This window comes from Epargyreus clarus, unplaced genomic scaffold, assembly GCF_041222505.1.
Source record: "Epargyreus clarus isolate Ecla_fem2 unplaced genomic scaffold, WU_Ecla_fem_2.2 ptg000033l, whole genome shotgun sequence".
NCBI lineage: Eukaryota > Metazoa > Arthropoda > Insecta > Lepidoptera > Hesperiidae > Epargyreus > Epargyreus clarus.
In genome coordinates this window covers 1,199,607-1,224,013 of record NW_027332238.1, presented here as the reverse complement: position 1 = coordinate 1,224,013, position 24,407 = coordinate 1,199,607, and the positions used below count along the sequence as shown (strand labels likewise).

Sequence of the window (24,407 nt, the reverse complement as noted above, 5' to 3'; positions counted from 1 at the left end):
ACACAACGTTTGCCGGGTCAGCTAGTATTTGTGGTAAATTTGAAAGTGATTATGGTACTTTAAATATGAAATTTACAACTGTTTACTTTTTGGACGGGAAATAATATAAATGCAACATCATCACCCAACTGTAATCTTACAGTTATGAACCATAAAATCAATACATAAAACTGATATATGCACTATAAATGAAAAAATAGTAAAATACGCAATAACGTAATAAGTGGAGTATTATGCATTCGCATATGCAATTGCATATAATCCGACGTCTAGTTATAACTTATCTAAATATATATAACTAAAAAGTGACTGACTGACATAGTGATCTATCAACGCACAGCCCAAACCACTGGACGGATCGGTCTGACATTTGGCATGCAGGTAAATGTTTTGACGTAGGCAACCGCTAAAAAAGGATTTTGATCAATTCTACCTCCAAGGGGATAAAATAGGGGATGAAAATATTACGACGTAACGCGAGCGAAGCCGCGGGCAAACGCTCGTAAGTCTATAAGATAGATTAAAGGCATTTCTAGGTGAAGGTAATATGAAGGTGGTAGAACCCTTTGTGGTTCGACTACGCCGCACCACCGCCTCTCCATCTGTTATAACAGCAGTGTTAAGCGCTGCTGCTATAACATAGCCGACGTCAGGTAGGAATATCAAATCCTATTTGGGGTTGATTACAGATGTCCATGGGCGGCAGTAGCCATTACCAGGTTGACTGCATGCTCGTCTGCTACTCCTATATTATAAAAAAAAAAGTAAATTACACAGTACTACATAGTTATTTATTCGTAAACTTTCACTAAAAATGTTTTTCATTTGTCAAGAATTCAAAAAAACTGACAAATTAGTCTTTTGTGACTTCATTCAATTCAAGGCGGCAAAGTATTGTATCAAAGTTTCAAGCTTAACGATTTTAATTTTCACAAGATGGCGTTGTACGAATTTTGAATCACGCTAACGATGTTTGTTTGTAGCTTGTATAAGTTCTGAGAGTTATTACATACGTATGACTGTGATACGTAGAAGAAGATAGAAGTGCTTAAGATTAAAGCAAGTATGTAGGTACTCGTATTTGTATAAAGAATATATTTTTGAATAGCACCTGGCGTTAAAACCAGGTGCAATGAATTGATCGCTCAATCTAGAGATGGGTTGTAGTGTACTCTTCGATCATTAATAAGAACGAGATACACAATCCCATACAAAAATGAACTTAAAAAGTGGCGTCAAACGTGTTTATAAAATTCTAAGCGACAGAATCTAAAATTAATGCAAAATCAACCTTATCACTATTATTTAAAGGTGTTTTTCAAAAACTGCTTACCAAAAGCAATAAATTTTGATGACATAAGCTAGCTGTCACAAGCTATCACTTTGACAGGGTTACTAATCTAAAAGCGCACCCAAATGTCTATTTGGGTGCTCTTTTCGTCGCGCCATTTTTTGTCGCTGATTGTGTATCTATAGTCTGATTCATAATTAGGTGTCCAAAATGTAAACAAAGAAATGTCACTGTCAAAATTGACAAGAAACAAAAACTTTAACAAACTCAACAAAAACCGAAAATTTAACAAATATACACAATTTAACAAACGCGTTTTGAGAAAACATTCGAGTTCGATCACAATCCCGAAAATTAATAATATCAGTTACGAAACTTAAAAATGACAGCACAAGAAATGTCTTGGATTTCGGTTGTGTTACCATTATCACATTTTAATTTTCTACCATAAACGTTGTTTTTTATTATTATTACTGTATGGATCGAAATTGAGGTGATATAAATATTAGAAACTGTGAATTAATCTTAATTTATTTAGATTATTATTTTATTATTGTTGTATTACTTTAATATCGACAAAAATAACAAACTACCATTTCTAACGTATTTTCTTGATAGGTCCAACACCTTTGTTTACATTTTGGACACCTAATTATGAATCATACTATAGTTCTTATTAGTGATCGAAGGTTGTACTAGGTAATTGTAGGTGTAATTTGGAAATAGGTATGCCTGTTACTAGTATTTAAAAATACGTGATCCAGAAACCTGTTCCACCTACTCCCATAAAATAGTAGGTACTTATTCTTGGACTAGGTAAAACTAATTAAATTGTGATAATCACAATTTAATTTTCTCTCATAAATCTCGTTTTTATTATTATTACTGTATGAAATGAAATTGAGTTAATATAAATATTGGAAAATGTGAATTGATTTTAATTTATTTAGATTATTATTTTATTATCGATGTATTAATTTAATATTGTCAAAAATAAGAAACTGCCATTTGACACATATTTTCTTGATAGGTCAACACCTTTGTTTACATTTTGGACACCTAATTATGAATCGGACTATAGTCCGATAAACTACCTAGTCCAAAAACTACCTAGTCCAGTATACTACCTAGTTCGGAAAACTACCTAGTCCCTGAACCTATTCCACCTCATCATCATCATCATCATCATCATCAACCCATCACTGTCCCACTGCTGGGCACGGGTCTCCTCTCAGAATGAGAAGGATTAGGCCATAGTCCACCGCGCTGGCCAAGTGCGTATTGGTAGACTTCACATACCTTTAAGATTTTTTTTTTTTATAAATCTCTCATTCCACCTATTCCCATAATATACTATATTTTTATAAATCTCTCTATTCCACCTATTCCCATAATATACTAGTCCCATTAAACTGGGTACTTTTAAAATACTAGGTCCGACCTAGTCCGGTAAAATACCTAGTCCCGGTACCTGTTCCAGTATATACGCCTCACCTCTAGTGGGTCGTTTAAGTTTTTTCCACCAACGAAACGTCAACGTTAATTTCCGTTGAACAACTAGTTAATTTCGTCAACGAGTTACTAATTTCAACTTGCATCAATAATTAACTATGCTGCAACGATCACGCGTCTTTACTGACGTGCGGTAAATGTTATTTTAGAAATAATTTGACGTAGTGTGTATTATAAATATCGATTCTCGATATTTATAATTATTTATTAGGAAATTATTAGATATATTCTATATAATTGGAGTTCAACTATGTTATTGTACTGACAAAAATAAGATATACACTCGTCTGCTACTCATATATTATAAAAGAAAAAAAATTACGTAAGTTTAATTCTAAACAAAATACATTTTACGTTGAAATTAACGAAATGTTCCGTTCAACGTCGTTGACGTATTTAAATAATTAATTGCTATTGGGTTAACGTTGATTCGTTAAAAGTGAATCAACGGTTGATTTAACTAGTTCGTTGATTCAACGACCACCGCTATTTGGGACTAGGTATACCTGTTCCTAGTAGTTAAAAATACTTGATCAAATACCTGTTCCACCTAGTCCCATAAAGTCTCATTATTTATAGTTCGCGTACGCGACACGCGTACAATCTGGTCACTAAATAGTTCTACTGGTCTGGCCACTGTACCTAGTCCAAGACTAAGACTAGGTACTTAGTCTTGGACTCCAACAGTGACTAGGTGTAACTGGGCGCAAGTACCGCTGCCCGTAGTAGGTAGGTAAAAGATGAGACTAGATGGATCGAGTATTTTAAAAGGTATAATAGGTGCTACCTTTTTTTTTTCTTGTCCCTTGAGAGAGAGGGGTACCCTTCAAAAGGTACCCGACGACGTGGGAGCGACGCCGGGTTATGTGGGATTTTTACCGCACTAAAACCCCCCCGGTGGCCGTCCTCAACGCCTGTTGGAGAACTCCGGGATCTCCGACGGAACACAACCGGAGACCTCAAAACGCAATGCCCCGATCGGGCTCTGCCCTGGGAGAGCAGTTTTCGCTCCTCCCACACCATGTAGTGTTAGTTAGTTTACGACGGTAGGCGACCACACATACCGCCGTCCTTCCCGGGGTCGCTTGCTGGACGGTTCGAGCTCCCACTCTTGCCGCCGGCAAACCCGGAAGCCCCCTTTTAGTCGCCTCCTACGACAGGCAGGGGATACCGTAGCCCTATTCTAGTCCCGGAACTACAGGGACAAATAATAGGTGCTACCTAGTACGTTAAAAGCCTTTTGAAGGTGGTAGAACCCTTTGTGATCCGACTCCGACGGCACCACCGCTACACCTATTTCTGCCTAATAACAGCAGTGTTAGGCGCTGCTGTTTTCCGTTTTGAAGAGTGTGGTAAGGGAGACAGACTTTTCCGATACGTTCTAGCTTAGTCCTCAGGGGTAGCGACGCATCTGTGGCCGACCTCAGGTAGGAATATCTAATCCTATCTGGGGTTGATTATAGTTGTCCAGGGCGGCAGTAGCCACTTACCATCAGGTGGACTGCATGCTCGTCTGCTACTCCTATATTATATAAAAAAGAGCCCTTTCGCCCCTAGTAAATCAATACAGTCTGAAAAAACTGAACGTGTATCAGGGGTGCCACTGGCCATCATAATTTTTCCAGCTTGTCAAATTAGAAGTGGGATTTTTTCAATATTTAACATATAATATTATTACGAATCTCTGATAATAATAAAAAAAATATTGACAAGTAACATAAGGTCTGGTTTTTAGCATCGTAATTTTATTAAAGTAATGTAAAAATTAAACACTTTTAATTTCAGGAAATTCATAAATTTCTCATGACACTCGCAAAAAATACTGTTTTCTACCGGCACTCGCTCAGAAAAAATGAATACAAAGTATGGAGTATAAAAGGAAAGAATATCGAAAGAAAAAGTACTCGATACCATAAAATGTCGATAATTTTTTAAGCGTCCCTACTTCGTTTCGTTCAGAAATAGCAACAAAAGCAACATAAAAAAATCTTGTTTAAATATAATCGTTTTAAAAAAAGTTTTAACAGAAAAATAACGTTTTTGGTCCAAAAAATCTTTTAAGATTCTAACTTGACTAATCGAATTAAAATTCTGAGCATTTCAATATTTCGATGTTAAATGTATGTATATTACAGCTTATTTTTATTTAATTTGCGTATTTGGGAATCGAACTCTGGACACAGCGAGCGTTGCTAACTACTACCCAACTATCCGCGCCTATAAATTATTATTATAATCAAATTATCAGTGTACAATCATCTTTACAACTTAACTGTCAACTCTCGCTTATCTCTCACTCCATCTCTTTCTCCCACAATAGCTAGCATACGTTAGAAAGAGACAGACTCAGACACGCCTGCTAGCTTCGACCGCTGCTAACTTCACTGAACACATTTTAGTTTTCATTTCGCTTACTTTAGTCGTGAACGTATTTACGTGTGGATCGATCGTGTTTAACAGTTTAAAATGTAAACATCAGAATAAACAATGAATAAGATGAAGGATATAATAGTGTTTGTGTGTTATTTTCTTTTAATGTGGAACAGTGTTGTATGTGACTCGTTTGTGAATGAATTGAAGACAAGTGAACATAAACATGTCCATTGCACCCACGAACACCCGAAGGAGGATCAAGTGAGTACATTAATTTAATATTAACGGCAATATAGTCATTTGTCGCAATCGATTTGCATTTACTGGCTGTACGGTAACATAACCTTTGCGGAACAAAAACAAACAATGTCTATAACTATATGTTTATTGCCTATAAATTGATCAATGAAGAGGAAAAAAAATAAAACATTCGATTTTCAAAATACGAGGTGAGGTTATGTTTTGGTTTCAGGAATCAGGACTTCTAGTATACAAAAATATGCTGCTAATTTCTTAAAAAAATATCAAATATTTTACAGTATATCAAAATAATAATAAAAATTTAATTATGTTATTATTAAGAAATGTAGCTTTATTGTTCTTAAAATAGTATTTAGTTCTTTAATTAACTCCATCTAGCGGTCATATAGTCTAAACTACTTTGATAAGATTTTAAGATTGTTTTTGGCAAGAATACGAATTTGTTTATAATATAAAATAATAATATATTACACAGATACAAAAGAAACCAAATTATACGTTTTTTTCATAAATATTAGGCCCTGAAACAAGTCCTACCCAAAAATAAACATATTTCGACGCCACCGCCATCTATTGGCTGTAAACTATCCTATATTTTAAGCTGGAAACAACCGTAAAATATTTCATTCGAATCGGTTGAACGGCTTAGAAGATTAGCGTGACAAACACAGAGACATGCGATTTATAATATATGTACATATATAATAGTATACACTCAGTATTTCAAATTCGACCAAAATTAGCAATGACTATATTTGAAACATAGATTAGTAAAGATTACTCACTCCTAACAAGAAAATGTATCCAGTTTTGAGAATTGAAATAGTTGCGTAAAAAAGTTTTGCCACGTCTCCGTGCTAAAATGTCCCTAAAATATTTGAAATAATTATTTATTTATTATGTAAATTGCGCAGTATTAGTTATTTATTCGTAAATTTTCTCTAAAAATGTTTTTATTTGTCAAGAATTCAAAAAAGAACTTACTAATAAGCCGTTTGTGGCTTCATTCAATTTCAAGGCGGCGAAGTATCTTTACTAATCTATGTAACTATATTTGAAAATATATTTTCAAAAACGTAAGGCCCATGAACATCGGCGATCGCCCATAATTATGCGAAATTTCACACATTAGTATCGATCGATATTTCGATAATTTACAAAGACTCATGTCCGACTTTTTCGGCGACAAATTTAATGTTTTTTATTTTGACTTTCACTGACCTAGTCCTAATTAATATATAAAATACTAGGTGACCCGGCAAACGTTGTGTTGCCATATAAAAAAATAATGTAAAGGGTGAACAACCCTTATCACTAAGGGGTAAAAATAGGTAGTAGCCGATTCTCAGACCTACTGAATATGCATATAAAATTTGGTGAAAATCGGTAAAGCCGTTTCGGAGGAGTACGGTAACTAACATTGTGACACGAGAATTTTATATATAAGATTTAAAACTCAATATTCAAGTCCTCATTAAGTTAAATTCGTTATTTAAGTATCGACAACAGACTTTATAGCGATGTAAGTATTGATATTTAGAGTTCGATATAATCGAAATATCGATATATCGTATACTCTAACCATATGTATAGTATAGTATGTATAGTCTGGTCAATCTACTCTCATTATTAATATTCTATCTATCCACGGTTTGCCTACTAAAGATCGATAGGACAATTTACATAAGGTACAAATCGTCAAACAGTCTTTGATAGACAACGCATTGGATAGATTCTTTATTGATAACGAGCCCTATCAGGCCTAGTTCAATCTATCAGTAGGCGGGTTTACCCACTGAATCATAAGTCACTGAACTTTCTACTTTAACATTGTTTAAATATTTTCACTTAAGATTAAAGATTACCGCTAGCTGATGTTAGGGAAACGAAAACACGAGGGTAATTAGTGAATTTAACTAACTTTGCTTAGAATTGTATTTTTCTATTAATATACGCTGAATAATTTTGCTCATACTGTAAATTAATTAGGAAACTTTGCTAACCTTTGGGCAAAATTGTATTTTGTTTTGTATTAATATAAACTGAATAATTTTGGTCATATTGTGAATACGGTTCGAATCACAGTTTTTCGAAGTTATTTGCGTATTAGATTTTTTTTTTTTTTATAATATGAGAGTAGCAGACGAGCATGCAGTCCACCTGATGGTAAGTGGCTACTGCCACCCGTAGACATCTGTAATGAACCCCAGATAGGATTAGATATTCCTACCTGAGGTCGGCCACATATGCGCCGCTACACCTGAGGACTAAGCTGGAACGCCTCGGAAAAGTCTATCTCCCTTACCACACAAATTGTTTATCACTTGCTGTAACATTGTAGGAAACTATTTTAAGGGCGCATTTTACAAAATGGAAGTAGAAAGGGGCTTTTGAAGGTGGTAGGATATAGGCGTAGCAGACGAGCATACAGTTCATCTGATGTTACGTAGCTATTGCCGCCGATGGATATCTGCAATGAACCCCAGATAGGATTAGATATTCCTACCTGAGCTCGGCCACAGATGCGCCGCTACCGCTGAGGACTGAGCTGGAACGCCTCAGAAAAGTATGTCTCCCTTCAAACTAGAACACAGCAGCGCTACACTGCTGTTATAACAGACATAGGTGTGACGGTGGTGCCGCCGGAGTCGAACCACAAAGAGTTCTACCACCTTCAAAATATTTTATACAGCGTAAAAAAATATGTAAGAAACTATGGAACAGGAAAATCAATTTTCATCTTGGTTTCTTGCAGTAAAATTACTCTTTCAAGCTAATGAAACGAAACAATTAGGTAATTATCATTTAAATGAATTATTACAATATCAATGGACTTGTTTATGTGCTTACAGAAATATGTAGTTTGACGGCCATGTTGTTTTTACGTCATTTGTTTTTAGCGGTCAGTATACAAAGAGAGAATTACTAAAATATATCTATGCTAGCATGTCTGTCTGTATAACGGTAGCAGTTATAACAACAAATATAAAAAAATCAAGGGTTGCACTCCGGGAATGCCGGCAGAAGTGAAAACTTTCGAAACCTAATCTAAATAATAAAATATAATAAACTAGCTGACCCGGCAAACTTTGTACCGCCTCAAAATCAATTTATCAAATATATTTCATATAAAATATAGCCTATGTTACTCGTGGATAATGTAGCTTTCGAATGGTGAAAGAATTTTAAAATCGGTCCAGTAGTTTTTGAGCCTATTCATTACAATCAAACAAACAAACAAAGTTTTCCTCTTGTAATGAATAGGCTCAAAAACTACTGGACTGATATTAAAAATTCTTTCACCATTCGAAAGCGAAATCGAAATTTACACAATACATTTACTTGGCTGCTTTAATAACAAATACCAAAAAAATAAACAAAAATAAAAAAAAATATGTTACGGAATCGGAAACCGCGTCGTCGATTCGCGCTTGACCCTTCCAAGGTCCAGATGTACATAAAACCTTATTCTTAAGATAATTAATATCCTAATAAGAAGATAATGTTAGTTTAATTGCATTAAAATAACTTAATCTTTGTATGGTATGCAATGACTTTACTGATTGCGTCATACCCATAGATATATGATACTAAACAGGATAATATATCTATGGTCATACCTCATTTGTTCTAAATGACATGACAGAATGACAATGAATAGGTAAATTATATTTTATCTGCGCATCTTAGATAAGTAAATACATAGATAGATCAGTCCTAACAAGAAAGTGTACTCAGTACCCTTACCATGAGTTTTCAAAACATCTCACAATTTTACGTTTCGTTTACTCAATCCATTATTCTGTTCCGTTTGCTTCAGTAGACTGAGTAAACGTAACAATAAGCAAGTGCTCAAGTCTTTTTGTCTGCCTCACATGGTCGCAAGAAAGAGAGACAAAACATAAAGCGCCATTTTGTCAATTTAGACATTTAATGTTACGTTACTGACACTATACTTCTGATACAATCCGCTAGGGGCGGTGATTGGAAATTGTATGGGCAAATACGTAAACAAATACCGAAACAGTCATATTTGTCAAAACGTAAAAACTCATGGTAAGGGTATAGAACACAGCAGCGCTTAACACTGCTATTACAACACATATATACCATAACATCTTCATCATATAGTAGATTTTGCATACCATATATGATTCACGTTAACATCTTTTATTGGAAATGAATGTAAAGTATTTCAAAACCTCAAGCAAAGAGGTCGATCGGATACTTATATGCTACTCACAGAATCCGGCAGAGGTCTTACTTGTATATGTATATACTTATTTCTATATACACAAAAATAAAAAGGAATAGTTCGCGTAAAACTGCTAGTCCGCTCTGAATATAGAAATGAATCGCGTCGCCATAGCAAATTGTATGACTACACCTGCTCGCAACTTCAGAGCGGACTAACTTTGACGCGGACTGTACCGATACATAAATGTCTTATTGCAGTCTTGTCTTAGTGCATTCAGTCCATCAGTGCAGTGAAGCACTGTCGTGACATCTGTAACCAAGTCCATATAGAAAAGATTCTACCTTTTTTGTTAAAGAGGGGGAAACCTTCAAAAGGTACCCGGTGCCGTGGGCGCGAAGACGGGTTATGTGACACTTTAACCGCACTAAAACCCCCCCGGTGGCCGTCCTCGGCGCTGCGTAGAGGACTCCGGGATCTCCAAAGGAACGCAACCGGAGTCCTCTTAGTCCGTTGCCCCGTCCGGCTCCGCCAGGTGACTCGTCACTCCTTGGAGTGTACGACCGTGGTCACATATACCATCGTTGTTCCCAGGGTCGCTCCGGGCGGTTCGAGCTCCCACTCTTGCCGCCCGCAACCCCGGAAGCTCCTTTTAGTCGCCTCTTACGACAGGCAGGGGATACCGTAGCCCTATTCTGGCCCCGGAACTACAGGGACAGCGTCATAAAAGGAACCTATTGTATAAATTTCACTCTTCTATCTTTAGCAGGCACATGATGAATCAATCAGTCAAACAAGATAGTCAATACAAGTCTTTTCTTTATAAATATCATAGATTAGTAAAGATACTTCGCCGCCTTGAAATTAAATGAAGCCACAAATGGCTTATTTTAGTAAGTTCTTTTTTTTTAATCCTTGACAAATAAAAACAATTTTAGAGAAAATTTACGAATAAATAACTAATTTACGTAATAATTACGTAATTTACGTAATAAATAAATAATTATTTCAAATATTTTAGGAACATTTTAGCACGGAGACGTGGCAAAACTTTTTTACGCAACTATTTCAATTCTCAAAACTGGGTACATTTTCTTGTTAGGAGTGAGTAATCTTTACTAATCTATGATAAATATAGATATATTTTATATATTAAGATTTGTATATGTTAGTAAGTACGTACTAGTTTATAGTATATGGCTAAAGAATGTGAGGTGTTCATGAATGCATTATGTTATGAGACTAGTGATTTTAGCTTTTGAAAGTATCGATATAATTACATTTGCATTTTCTGTAAGTAAAATAAAATGAGTATGCCTCCTGATGGTAAGTGGCTACTGCCGCCCATGGACATCTGTAATCAAACTCAGATAATATTAGAGTTCTGCCTGAGGTTGTAGATATGCTGCTGCCTCTAAGAATGAAGTAGGCCTCGGATAAGTATGTCTGTTACCACACTTCAAACCAGAACTGCTGCTGCTGTATCTTAACACTGCTGTTTTAATACAAATATGTGTATCAATAGTTTTTTTAGATTCGAAATATCGAATTTTACTATCATTAAAACATGGATTCTAACTACTCGATTAAAATATAGTTCTAATAGTTTCAAAATCCATTGTCTATATTGAATCAATATTTTTTGACTTTATTCTTTATATTTTGATAATTTAGATTTCAATTGAGTTAATTTACAACCTAAACTATTTCCCAGCTATTCTAAATAAAAATGTCGATAAACAACAAAAATATCGATATAATTTAATAAAAATTACAACCCCTAATCTCAATTTACACTATTTCCCAGCCGTTTCAAACAGAACCCTTTATGAAGGTGGTAGAACCCTTTATGGTTCGACTCCGTCGGCACCACCGCCACACCTTTTTCTACCTAATAACAGCAGTGTTAGGCGCTGCTGTGTTCCGGTTTGAAGTGTGGTAAGGGAGACAGACTTTTCCGAGGCGTTCCAGCTTAGTCCTCAGGGGTAGCGGCGCATTTGTGGCCGACTTCGGCTAGGAATATCTAATCCTATATGGGGTTGATTACAGATGCCTACGGGTTGCAGTAGCCACTTACCATCACGTGGATTGCATGCTCATCTGCTACTCCTATATTATAAACAAAAAAAAAAAGAAATATCGATAAACCAACAAAATATCGATATATTAAAGAAGGTGGTCAACCCCTAGACTACGGTTCGTTTAACTTGAGCTATGTAAGTAGAAACTTGGTTGGTTGTATAGTTAATTAGTTAACTGCCGCGTTCTAGCTAACACTGGAATGGTTTGTGGGTCATTTTGACCCTCGCACTAAAATAGAAAAAAGTTTTTAAAATTAAAAAAAAATAAGTGAAAAGTTTTTAAAGTTCTAAAATGTGAGGGAAACTTGTAATTATTCAAAGAATAAAAACTGCTTTGAAAATAATTAAGTGTTTAAGGAATTAATATAAAAATAAAAAACGCGTAAAATATTATAGTCCGCGTAAAACTGCTAGTCCGCTCTGAATATAGAAATGAATCGCGTCGCCATAGCAAATTGTATGACTACACCTGCTCACAACAACTTCCGAGCGGACTAGCAGTTTGGCGCGGACTATACCACCTCCTATTAACAATCAATCTTATTAATAATCAATCTTGGATAGATTGATTATTAACAATAGGTTTTCGCTACGAAAGTATGATATTTGAATCTCTTCATACGATACATTTTCATTTTTCGATCTCTAGTAGGACTCTAATCCTATCTTAGATCGATACTATGCTATGTCGACGCGATTCATTTCTATATTCAGAGCGGACTAGCAGTTTACCTAAAACTATAACTATCGTGTAATTCTGCCCTATACTAGAACACAGTGTTTAACTCTCATAATCATCAACCCAATATAGTCCCACTGCTGGGCACGGGTCTCCTCTCAGAATGAGAAGGATTAGGTCATAGTCCACCGCGCTGGACAAGCGCGTATTGGTAGACTTCACATACCTTTGAGATTCTCTTTTTATAAATCTCTCAGGTATGCAGGTTTCTTTACGATGTTTTCCTTCACCGTTTTAAGCAAGTGATAATTAATTTCTAATACGCACATAACTTTGAAAAATCAGAGAGGGATTTGAACCTCGGACCCCTCGATTGAGAGGCGGAGTTTCTTAACGACTAGGCTATTGCTGCCTTCAACTCTACGGGTACTAAAAGCCCTCAGTAGGAGGGTTAAGGTCAAGTGCGGGTTAGGTCTTATGCATCTTTAATAGACCTTAGACATAATAAACGTTACTCATTAATGTAAATATAATTATTATTTATTAATGTTTATCCAAGATTTGATCATAGATTAGTAAAGATACTTCGCCGGCTTGAAATTGAATGAAGCCACAAACGGCTTATTTGTAAGTTCTTGTTTTGAATTCTTGACAAATAAAAACATTTTTAGAGAAAATTTACGAATAAATAACTAATACTGCGTAATTTACATAATAAATAAATAAATAATTATAATTTCAAATATTTAGGGACATTTTAGCACGGAGACGTGGCAAAACTTTTTTACGCAACTATTTCAATTCTCAAAACTGGGTAAATTTTCTTGTTAGGAGTGAGTAATCTTTACTAATCTATGGGTTTGATGAACTGTATAATGGATGATCCTTTGTGGTTCAATTCCGGAGGGTAAAAACGATCTTATATGGGGATTTATCGAAAAAGTGGTATTGAAAGTAGAACCCTCTGTGGTTCGACTCCGGCGGCACCACCGCCACACCTATTTCTGTTAACAGCAGTGTTAAGCTGCTGTGTTGTTTGAAGTGTGGTAAGAGCCATACTTGTCTAAGGCTTTCCAGCTTAGTCTTCAGGGATAACGCATCTGTGGCCGACCTCAGGGAGATTACTATCATTTCTCAAAACAATATTATTTCAATCATACTTTTACTTTTTTTGCAGGAAATTTAACTTTTTAAGCAAAGTATGACAATTTCAGTTGATTTTATACAATGGATAAGCGAAAAATTAATAAGGGCTTAAGTTTATTCAACTGTGTATGACGGAATATTTTACTGTTTTAAGGAGGAAATAAAACTTTCCTTAACTATGATTGTGTTCCGTAATACGCAGTTGAACAAATTTAAACCCTAATTCAGTTTTCGCTTATCCATTGTATAAAACCAACTAAAATTGGAATACTTTGCTTAAAAAGTTTAATTTTCAGTAAATAAAGGAATGAATAATTTCGACCGACATAATACAAAACTGCTTATTGTAATATTATTATAAACAATCTTACTTTAACGAGGTTGAGGTACGAAATTTCAATGTATGATTAAAATAATATTGTTTTAAGAGATTGTAGTAACCCCATGAGCTTGATAGATGGCGTTGAAGAATTATATTCTGAAATCATCCGATATAGACATAGATTAGTAAAGATTACTTACTCCTAATAAGAAAATGTACCCAGTTTTGAGAATTGAAATACTTGCGTCAAAAAGTTTAGCCACGTCTCCGTGCTAAAATATCCCTAAAATATTTGAAATAATTATTTATTTATTATGTAAATTCATGTAAATTACGCAGTATTAGTTATTTATTCGTAAATTTTCTCTAAAAATGTGTTTATTTGTCAAAAATTCAAAAAAAGAACTTACGATAATAAACCGTTTGTGGCTTCATTCAATTTCAAGGCGGCGAAATATCTTTACTAATCTATGGATATAGAAGGCACATGTCGTAATTATTATAATTATTGGTATAATTATATTAAATACAATTCCTGTATTGATTAATGTAATTACGATATCAATTGATACAATTATTACGTTAATTGGTATAATAAATTATTAATCGGTAAAATAACATCAATTTATTATTATAATTATTGTTTTTATTACTGGATTAAGTGTACTACTGTAATAAGGCAGAATAATAACGAATAACGAGTTCTTTAAAAAATGAAAATAATGTATTTTTATATAATATGTTTATAAGAATCATAGATTAGTAAAGATTACTCGATCCTAACAAGAAAATGTACCCAGTTTTGAGAATTGAAATAGTTGCGTAAAAAAGTTTTGCCACGTCTCCGTGCTAAAATGTCACTAAAATATTTGAAATAATTATTTATTTAGTATGTAAATTACGCAGTATTAGTTATTTATTCGTAATTTTTCTCTAAAAATGTTTTTATTTGTCAAGAATTAAAAAAAAAGAACTTACTAATAAGCCGTTGGCTTCATTCAATTTCAAGGCGGCGAAGTATCTTTACTAATCTATGATAAGAATTGTGAATAAAATGTATAACCTGAAATTATTTTTAATTAACAACTTCAACACATGGCAGTAAATTACAGCAATTTAGTTTCGTAACATATCCGCCATTGAATAATAGTTTTTAATCTGCAAATCGCATGCTTTCGTTGTTTTGTTATCTGTGCGTGTGTTCGCGCGGAAGTAATCTTCTTCCGTTGGTGATGCGCAAATTAAACGATGCCATAGACAAGAGAATAAATTAAAATGGCGCCAAACGGTTTGTATTTATTTTGTTTTTTGTAACCATAGATTAGTAAAGATACTTCGCTGCCTTAAAATTGAATGAAGCCGCAAACGGCTTATTAGTATGTTATTTTTTTGAATTCTTGACAAATAAAAACATTTTTAGAGGAAATTTACGAATAAATAACTAATATTGCGTAATTTACATAATAAATAAATAATTATTTCAAATATTTTAGGGACATTTTAACACGGAGACGTGACAAAACTTTTTTACGCAACTATTTCAATTCTCAAAACTAGTTACATTTTCTTGTTAGGAGTGAGTAATCTTTTCTAATCTATGTTTAATTATTATAATATTTATAATCAGAGCCATTTAATATGGATGAATGGACAGCATTATTTTAACGTCCATCATATTAAAAAAAACTGTTATCACATTAATAAACATTTTTAATCTGTATTCAGCATTAATGCGCCAACGACAGATACAATATCTAGCACAGATAAAACAGCATTGTGAAGCAGGCTGACCTTCAAAGCGGGTTGTTGCGTAATAAACTGCAATTAGGTAATCCGAGTTTTGCATATTCTAAGTTCTAAGCCAAACTCTTGACATCTGTATCGGAAACCTTGGATAAAATCGTAAATATTTAGTAGATTCGATATTTAAATAAATCTATCCGGGTTTTTTTTTATAAATCACGATGTGAATTCTAATGTGTGAAGTCTGGGTTATTTGCCGATGTATAGAAAATCATTTTCCTGTCTATTTTAGGAATTAGTTGGTCCTTGAAGATGTTGTGGCATAGATAATAAATTGCGCGAAATAGTCGTTTCGTGTGTATTAGGGCTACCAGTTTTATTTTAATATTATAATGAGTTTTTATGCAAAAATGAGCTAAATATAAATAATATTATTAAAGTTCATCATACGATTTTTTTAATATGGCGACTTATCTTAATATATATATTTCTTATGTGCGTGTGTATGTCACTGAACTCCTCCTAAACGACTGGACTGATTTCGATGAAATTTCTTGTGTGTGTTCAAGGGGACTTGAGAATGGTTTAGATTGACAATTTAGTCCGTAGGAAAAGGTTTTTGTAATTAATTGCTAATTCGTAAGTAGTTGTTGATTTTGGAATGTTTCACATTGGATTCGATAGATTTCGCTACCATCGCAGTTTCAAATATTCTATCTATTTTCAAACCCGTAAGTGATAAGGGTTGTTCACCCTTAACATTTTTTTTATTTATATGGCAACACAGCGTTTGCCGGGTAAGCTAGTAGAATTGTCAAATTAAAGTATTCAATGTTTTAAACTAAATTAAAAAAAATATTATTTAGTATGATTAGCAACCCTTGTTTCGAAACGTGACGGGCGTTTTAATGTACCGCGGGAAACGCCATCTTTGATTTCTGCATTTTTAATTTTGTATCTGTTTTTCCTTTCATGGAAATAAAGTTTACACATTCAGTCAATTACAAGTAAAAATTATTTTATCGTAATCATCTGTTATTAGTTGGAAGATGTTAGTTGGTCTAACACTTCTTTTACCTTATCTATACTTCTATACTAATATTATAAAGAGGAAAACTTTGTTTGTTTGATTGTAATGAATAGGCTCAAAAACTACTGGACCGATTTTAAAAATTCTTTCACCATTCGAAAGTTACATTATCCACGAGTAACATAGGCTATATTTTATATGAAATATATTTGATAAATAGATTTTGAGGCGGTACGAAGTTTGCCGGGTCAGCTAGTCCTTACATAATAATAGAATTCGAAGCTAATAGAACCCTTCAAAGGAATCATTTACACCTATTTCTGTTATAACAGCAGTGTAACGCTATGTTCTGATTTAAAAGTGTGATAGGAGACACTATACAAGGCGTTCCTTAGTCCTCAGTAGCAGCTGTGACCTCAGGTAGGATTGCAATACTATCTTGAATTGCTTACCTACGCAAGAACCTTAAATAAGTAAAATACATAGATTGGTCACTCCTAACAAGAAAATATCCAGTTTTGAGAATTGAAATTGTTGCGGAATAATTGCGTAAATAAAGTGTTGCCACGTCTCCGTTCTAAAATGTCCCTAAAATGTTTAAAATATTTGATTATTACGTAAATTACGTAGTATTAGTTATTTAAAATGTTTTTTAATTGCCAAGAATCAAACAATAAATGATTAAATCATCCTTTTGTGGCTTAATTCAAGGCGGTGAAGTATTATTCTATGTTACTAATCAAATAACTGAAAACGGTAGAAATAAGTGTGATTTTCTGTGTCGCAAATTCAGCGAAGGTTACGTGTATGCAACGAAATGTAATAATAAACGTGATGTGAAAGTGCGAATCAGTCACAAAAACGTGGCAAGTCGTCAATCTCAACTAGAAACCAATCTGCAACAAATTTCCGGTAGGAAGTGTGGAAGGAGGAACTTATTACTCCTTTTTTTAAGGGAAAACTTATTTAGTGTTATGCACTTTTTGTCATCATCAACCCATCACTGTACCACTGCTGGGCACAGGTCTCTCAGAATGAGAAGGATTAGGCCATAGTCCACCGCGCTGGACAAGTGCGTATTGGTATACGGTAGACTTCACATACTTTTGAGATTTTTTTTTTATAAATCTCAGGTATACAGGTTTCCTCACGATGTTTTCCTTCACCGTTTATGCAAGTGATAATTAATTTAAAATACGCACATAACTTTGAAAAATCAGAGGTGCGTGCCTGGGAATTGAATCTCGGACCCCTCGATCGAGAGGCCGCGTTTCTTAACCACATGGCTATCACCGCTTTAATCACACTAATCTATGTGATGGGTAAAAAACGTTAAACTCGCGTCAGGACACGTGGCCCGATCTAAAGCAGATACCTAATAGAAAATGGCTCCCTTACCACACTTCAAACCAGAACACAGCGCTTAACACTACTGTTATAACAGACATAGGTGTGGCGGTGGTGCCGCCAATCACAGAGGGCCAATCAAAAAAATCGGAAAACATTGAATGGAATAATTAAAAGAGAAAATAGTTAATGGGCGGTTCGGCTTATAAAGTTACTAGCTGACCCGGCAAACGTTGTGTAGCCATATAAATAAAACAATGTAAAGGGTGAACAACCCTTATCACTTAAGGGTATGAAAAATAGATAGTAGCCGAAACTCAGACCTGAATATGCATATAAAATTTGGTGAAAATCGGTAGAGCCGTTTAGGAGGAGTATGGTAACTAACATAAACACGAGAATTGAATATATAAGATAACAAATCAAATAAAAAAAGAAAGAAAATATATTGATAAATAAAGGATTTTTTTTGTTAACAGATTTCGTATTATATCATACAAAATTTTCAAAGTATTTACAAGTGGCCCTGTGGCGCAATGGATAACGCGTCTGACTACGGATCAGAAGATTCCAGGTTCGAATCCTGGCAGGGTCGTTAGATTCGCCCGATGTGCTGTATTTTTTTTTTCAAGAAATAAATTATATTTTCAGAAAAAATATTTTTTTACATTTTTATTCTTATAATAATAAAGTTTAAGGAAATGTATTAATTTTATTTCAAAATTTCAAAGTTAACATTTATTTTACAAATATATTTTATGGTTTAATAATTTATTAAAGATAGTTTATTTCGTCTATTTTAAATTAATTTAAGTATTGTTTTTAAAACAAAAAATCTAAAAATTTCAATTTTCACGAAATAGGACTCATAGCTTCGTAAAATGGCGTTGGAATTAAGTTTATCGCTAAAAAGAAATAAAAAACGACGAATAAATAACCTCTTTTGGAAATTCAGTTAAAACTTACATTAATTAAATATTTCTTTATTTTTACTAGCTAGTAACCTGAAGTCGGTTGACAAAAAACTGTTTTGTAAAACATGATAAAAAAATCTCGATAATATAATTTTCCTTGCAAAGTTAAGTTTAAATAATAACTCTTTGACGCTAACACTAGATGGCGTTGCTTGTACTGGCGTGGTTACTAGCGCAAAATCCTAGGATGTTTATTTTATTGATATCAAATCTTAATAAATAAGTTTCAAATGAAACTAATAAGTTATATTTTGTTTGTAAATGTTGTGTTCGTTTGTTTTTATACATTAAAAGCTCATTTATATGAATTCAGTACACTACTTCAGTAAATTTCGTAACTTTTTTGAAATTACATTTAATATTTCTCTATATAAGTCATAGATTAGTAAAGATTACTCACTCCTAACAAGAAAATGTACCCAGTTTTGAGAATTGAAATAGTTGCGTAAAAATATTTTGCCACGTCTCCGTGCTAAAATTTCCCTAAAATATTTGAAATAATTATTTTTTTTATCATGTAAATTACGCAGTATTAGTTATATATTCGTAAATTTTCTCTAAAAATGTTTTTATTTGTCAAGAATTCAAAAAAAGAATTACTAATAAGCCGTTGGTGGCTTCATTCAATTTCAAGGCGGCGAAGTATCTTTACTAATCTATGATATAAGTATGTGCTAATGGCGACTTAAAATATAAGTCTAAAAATATTTCTATTATTTTTAAAACGAATATAGGTTACCAAGGAGGTTAAAACAAAATATCTGGCAATTTAATTAATATTTTTTTATTGTTATCTAAACATTTTAAGGTTTGATTTAGGGACGACCTTCCGTTTAATGGATGTCACTTATTTTATATCAAAAATAATTAATTAAAAATATATGGCAAGTAGGTTACATAAAAAGATCCTTGGCATACTACGGTTAATTAAAAAATAATAAATACAGAATATGAGACTGTATAAATACAAATTTATTTTCTTTCAAATGTGTTTTTCTGTAATTTGCCATTACTTCGCAGAATTTGATCCTTATAAGCGACACTACAAGATAACGCAATAATATAAAAAGGTGGTAGAACTCTTTGTGGTTCGACTCCGGCGGCACCACCGCCACACCTATTTCTATTATAACAGCAGTGTTAAGCGCTGCTGTGTTTTGGTTTGAAGACAGAGATACTTTTCCGAGGCGTTCCAGCTTAGTCCTCAGGGTAGCGGCGCATTTGTGGCCGACCTTAGTTAGGAATATCTAATCCTATCTGGGGTTAGTTACAGATGTCCATGGGCAGCAGTAGCTACTAGCATCAGGTGGACTGCATGCTCGTCTGCTAGTCCTATATTATAAAAAAATATACTCGTAGTTAGTATTTCTTAATAAGTCATTTTGACAGTCATTTATTTAAAATGCGCTAAAAACGCGCCAATAAGGACATAATTAAAGTGAATAAGTAACATACAATGAAACACGTTTAATATTTAGCTTATAAGTGGAATAGTCACTTGAAAGAACTATTGCAATAATTAATTTAAAAAATCAAAAACCCGACTGCACCAAAAAGGCTGAAGTAGAATTTCCAAAAGCAGTGAAATAGGCATTTCATTATTTTTATCCAGAAAGCCAAATACAAAGTTTCATTTGAAGCAGACAGCTTCAAAAACAAAAGATGTTCAAACAATATTATCCTATTTTATCCTCGTAGTGTTCATTACGCTATATAAAGAACCTATGTGTAAAATTCCAGCACGCTTAAGTTCAGCGGTTTCCCTTTGCGTTGATCTCTGGCACAGCAACTCTCTCATTTAGTCAGACAGCCATCTCGATGTGTATATACGAGTATATATGTACTAGCTGACCCGGCAAACGTTGTGTTGCCATATAAATAAAAAAATGTTAAGGATGAACAACCCTTATCACTTAGGTGTAAAAAAAATAGATAGTGGCCGATTCTCAGACCTACTGAATATGTATATAAAATTTGGTAAAAATCGGTGAAGCCGTTTCGGAGGAGTACGGTAACTAACACGAGAATTCTATATATAAGATATATTATATAATGTATGTGTAATCTCCTCTTAATTTCCTTTATTTTGACACCCTACTCGATAGGTTTGGTTAACTTTTTTAAAACGTGTTACTATTTTGCGAAAAAATTCACCATTTACGGTCTATGAAATATATAACTTCAGTAAATCAAAGTTTCGGTCATTATTTTACCTCGTTAGAGGTAGCATTTCATTATTTTTATCCAACAAGCCTGATACAAAATGTCATAGTGTTTGGTTCAAAATTGACGATTGTTCAAATGAACTTTTAACCCTTATTTTACCCTCTACGGGGTTGATTTTTCGGAGGGGGATAAATAAGTGCGTCCTTGTTTCTATCCAGAAAGCCAAATACAAAATTTTATAGTAGTTGCTTCAAAAATAAAGGATTTCAAAAAAACTGTTTTCCCCTATTTTACCCTCTTAAGGGTAGAATTTCCAAAAGGCCTTTCTTAGTACTTATTCAAGCTATATAGAGAACCTGTGTGCAAAATTTCAGAACTGTAAGGTCCTTGGTTTAGGCTATACGTTGATTTCTGAAAAATGAAAAAGTCATTTAGTTAGTCAGTCAGTCAGTCACCTTACTGTTTTATATATTTACAAATATGTTTTTATAATCTCCGTTTAATTTCCTTTCATTTGATACCCTACTCGATAGGTTCGGTTAGCTTTTTTTTTTAAATGTGTTACTATTTCGCGCCAAAAATCCGCCATTTTATTTATTTTTTTCTAATACCTATCTAAGGACACTTGGGTCATTGAGACGTTTAAAATGACACCTTAACTGTCGAAATTCACCCAGCCGTTTGTTAGATCGGATCAAATAAAGAAAGACAAACATACAAGATACGCGCGAAAAACATAACCCTTCCTTGGCAGTCGGGTAAAAATGCTGAGAGAAAGTGACTAGAAGAAGTGTCTTACTACATATAGGTAAGCTAGAAGCTAAATATTTGTGTATGAACAAATACTACCGTGGATTTTTTATATTTTTTAGGTTTTTTTTTGCGTAAAAGCAATGACAGCCTCATCATCAACCCATTACTGCCCCACTGCTAGACAGGGATCTCATCTCAGTGTGAGAAGGATTAGGCCATAGTCCACCGCGCTGGACAAGTGCGTATTGGAAGACTTCACATACCTTTTGAGATTTTTTTTTATAAATCTCTCAGGTTTTGGCAAGTGATAATTAATTTCTAATACGCACATAATTTTGAAAAATTAGAGGTGCGTGCCTAGGATTTGAAACTGGAACGCCCCGATTGAGAGGCCGAGATTCTTAACCACTAGGCTATCACTAACACAACACTAAAACAATGACAGTCTAATCATTTAAAATTCAGCATCTCAATTTGGGGATTCTAAGATCGTATCCCATAACCTATGATTTTTTGAAGTTATGTTCTTATTAAAAAATAATTATAACTTGCTTTAATGATAAAACATCGTGAGCAGACCGCACGTTTAAGAAAATAAAAAAAATCTTAAAGGTATGTGAAGTCTATCAATACGCACTTGTCCAGCGCGGTGGACTATAGCCTAATCCTTCTCATTCTGAGAGGAGACCCGTGCCCAGTGGGACAGTAATGGTTTCGTTATGATGAAGTTTTATCCATTCTTTCGCCGTTTATCGTCACTCGCTAGCGATCAAACACATTTATTAAACCACATGTACTTGTAACAGTAAAAATTAGAAATTTATTTTCGTTTGGATTAATGTTGATGTATCTTTGAATCATGTTTTAAAAATATAACTGTCACTGTCGTGTCAAGTTTTGGCGGGAGATTTTTAGGTTATTTTTTTTTAGGATTCCGTAGGATAAAAATGGAAGCTATTACTGAGCCTCCGCTGTCTGTTTGTTTGTCACAGGGCTCTATCTCCTGACCCCTTAGAGACAGATATTTGATTTTTTTACAGAATATATTTTATGTATAAGGGTGGCTGCTGTAACAGCAAATACTAAAAATACACAGATTAGTAAAGATACTTCGCCGCCTTGAAATTGAATGAAGCCACAAACGTTATGTTTGGCCAAGTGCGAATCGAACTCCCATACGAGGATTCCGTACCACCAAATTTTTATTTGTTATTTAATTTTAGTATTTGTTGTCATAGCAGCCAAATAAGTACCTAAATGCATTGTGAAAATTTGATCTGTCTATATATTACGGCTTAATAGATAAAGCTAAAAACGTCGAAAAATAGAGGTTTCTTGTGTGGCGATCCCCATTTATTTTGAACTTTTATTATTTTTACATAGATAACTCACTCCTAACAAGAAAATGTACCCAGTTTTGAGAATTGAAATAGTTGCGTAAAAAAGTTTTGCCACGTCTCCATGCTAAAATGTCCCTAAAATATTTGAAATAATTATTTATTTATTACGTAAATTAGTTATTTATTCGTAAATTTTCTCTAAAAATGTTTTTATTTGTCAAGGATTCAAAAAAAGAACTTACTAATAAGCCGTTTGTGGCTTCATTCAATTTCAAGGCGGCGAAGTATCTTTACTAATCTATGATATCAATAGACATGCTCAACTTTACAATTATTATTGAAATACCATTGAACGAACTATTAAAATGTAATAGAATCATTTGATACGCGAATAAGTATATCCGTTCCTGATTACATAATTTATTACGTGTTAATTAACATTCACAATTTACAATACGAAATAGGCGTTTTAGGAATACAAAATGGCTAACAAGTTATTGGTTTTGTTATCTGTTCAAGGATATTTATATTGTTAAGTTTACACACCAGGTAAAAGGTGGTTATTCCGCGCCAAACTGCTAGTCCAATATGAAGTTGTTGCGAGCAGTTGTTGGACATGTATTCAAAACTAAATGAGAGAAGAGAGATCGGTCGATATGATACTAAGCTGGAACGCCTCGGAAAAGTCAGTCTCCCTTACTACACTTCAAACCAGAACACAGCAGCGCTTAACACTGCTGTTATCACAGAAATAGGTGTGGCGGTGGTGGTCCGGAGTCGAACCACAGAATTCTACCACCTTTTAGATATAGTATAGTATAGTATAGTCCGCGTAAAACTGCTAGTCCGCTCTGAATATAGAAATGAATCGCGTCATAGCAAATTTTATGACTACACCTGCTCGCAACTTCAGAGCGGACTAGCAGTTTGACGCGCACTTACAAATTGTCAGTTATATGTATGTTATGTTTTTTTTAAGCGCGAGCGAAGCCGCGGGTGTTACTAGTTATAAAAACCTTATTCGTGAGAAAAAAGTAAGGGGGCTTTGGGATCATGGATAATATAGTACCTTACGCAATGCACACGACGTAACATGGCGGCGTGAAAGTGAAGCGATGTGCTGACAATGAAAGGTTAAGCGCGGGAATTAACACAGATTAAAAATATGTGCGCAATTGAAGCCACAGACTAAAA

The 24,407-nt window shown here is 34.0% G+C and overlaps 1 protein-coding gene and 1 non-coding gene across 2 annotated transcripts in view; both read left to right on the top strand.

The window, feature by feature from the left end:
* The first annotated feature begins 5,200 nt into the window (after window positions 1-5,200).
* The window catches only part of Invadolysin (leishmanolysin-like peptidase, invadolysin), an 89,310-nt gene continuing 70,103 nt past the window's right edge, over window positions 5,201-24,407 (top strand). Inside the window, exon 1 of the mRNA XM_073090798.1 lies at window positions 5,201-5,437. Coding sequence (XP_072946899.1) covers window positions 5,291-5,437 — 147 coding nt within the window. The 5' untranslated portion in view covers window positions 5,201-5,290. The remainder of the gene's footprint in view (window positions 5,438-24,407) is intronic.
* TRNAR-ACG (transfer RNA arginine (anticodon ACG)) lies at window positions 18,503-18,575 on the top strand. The gene has a single exon. It is a non-coding gene; the product is annotated as a tRNA-Arg (tRNA).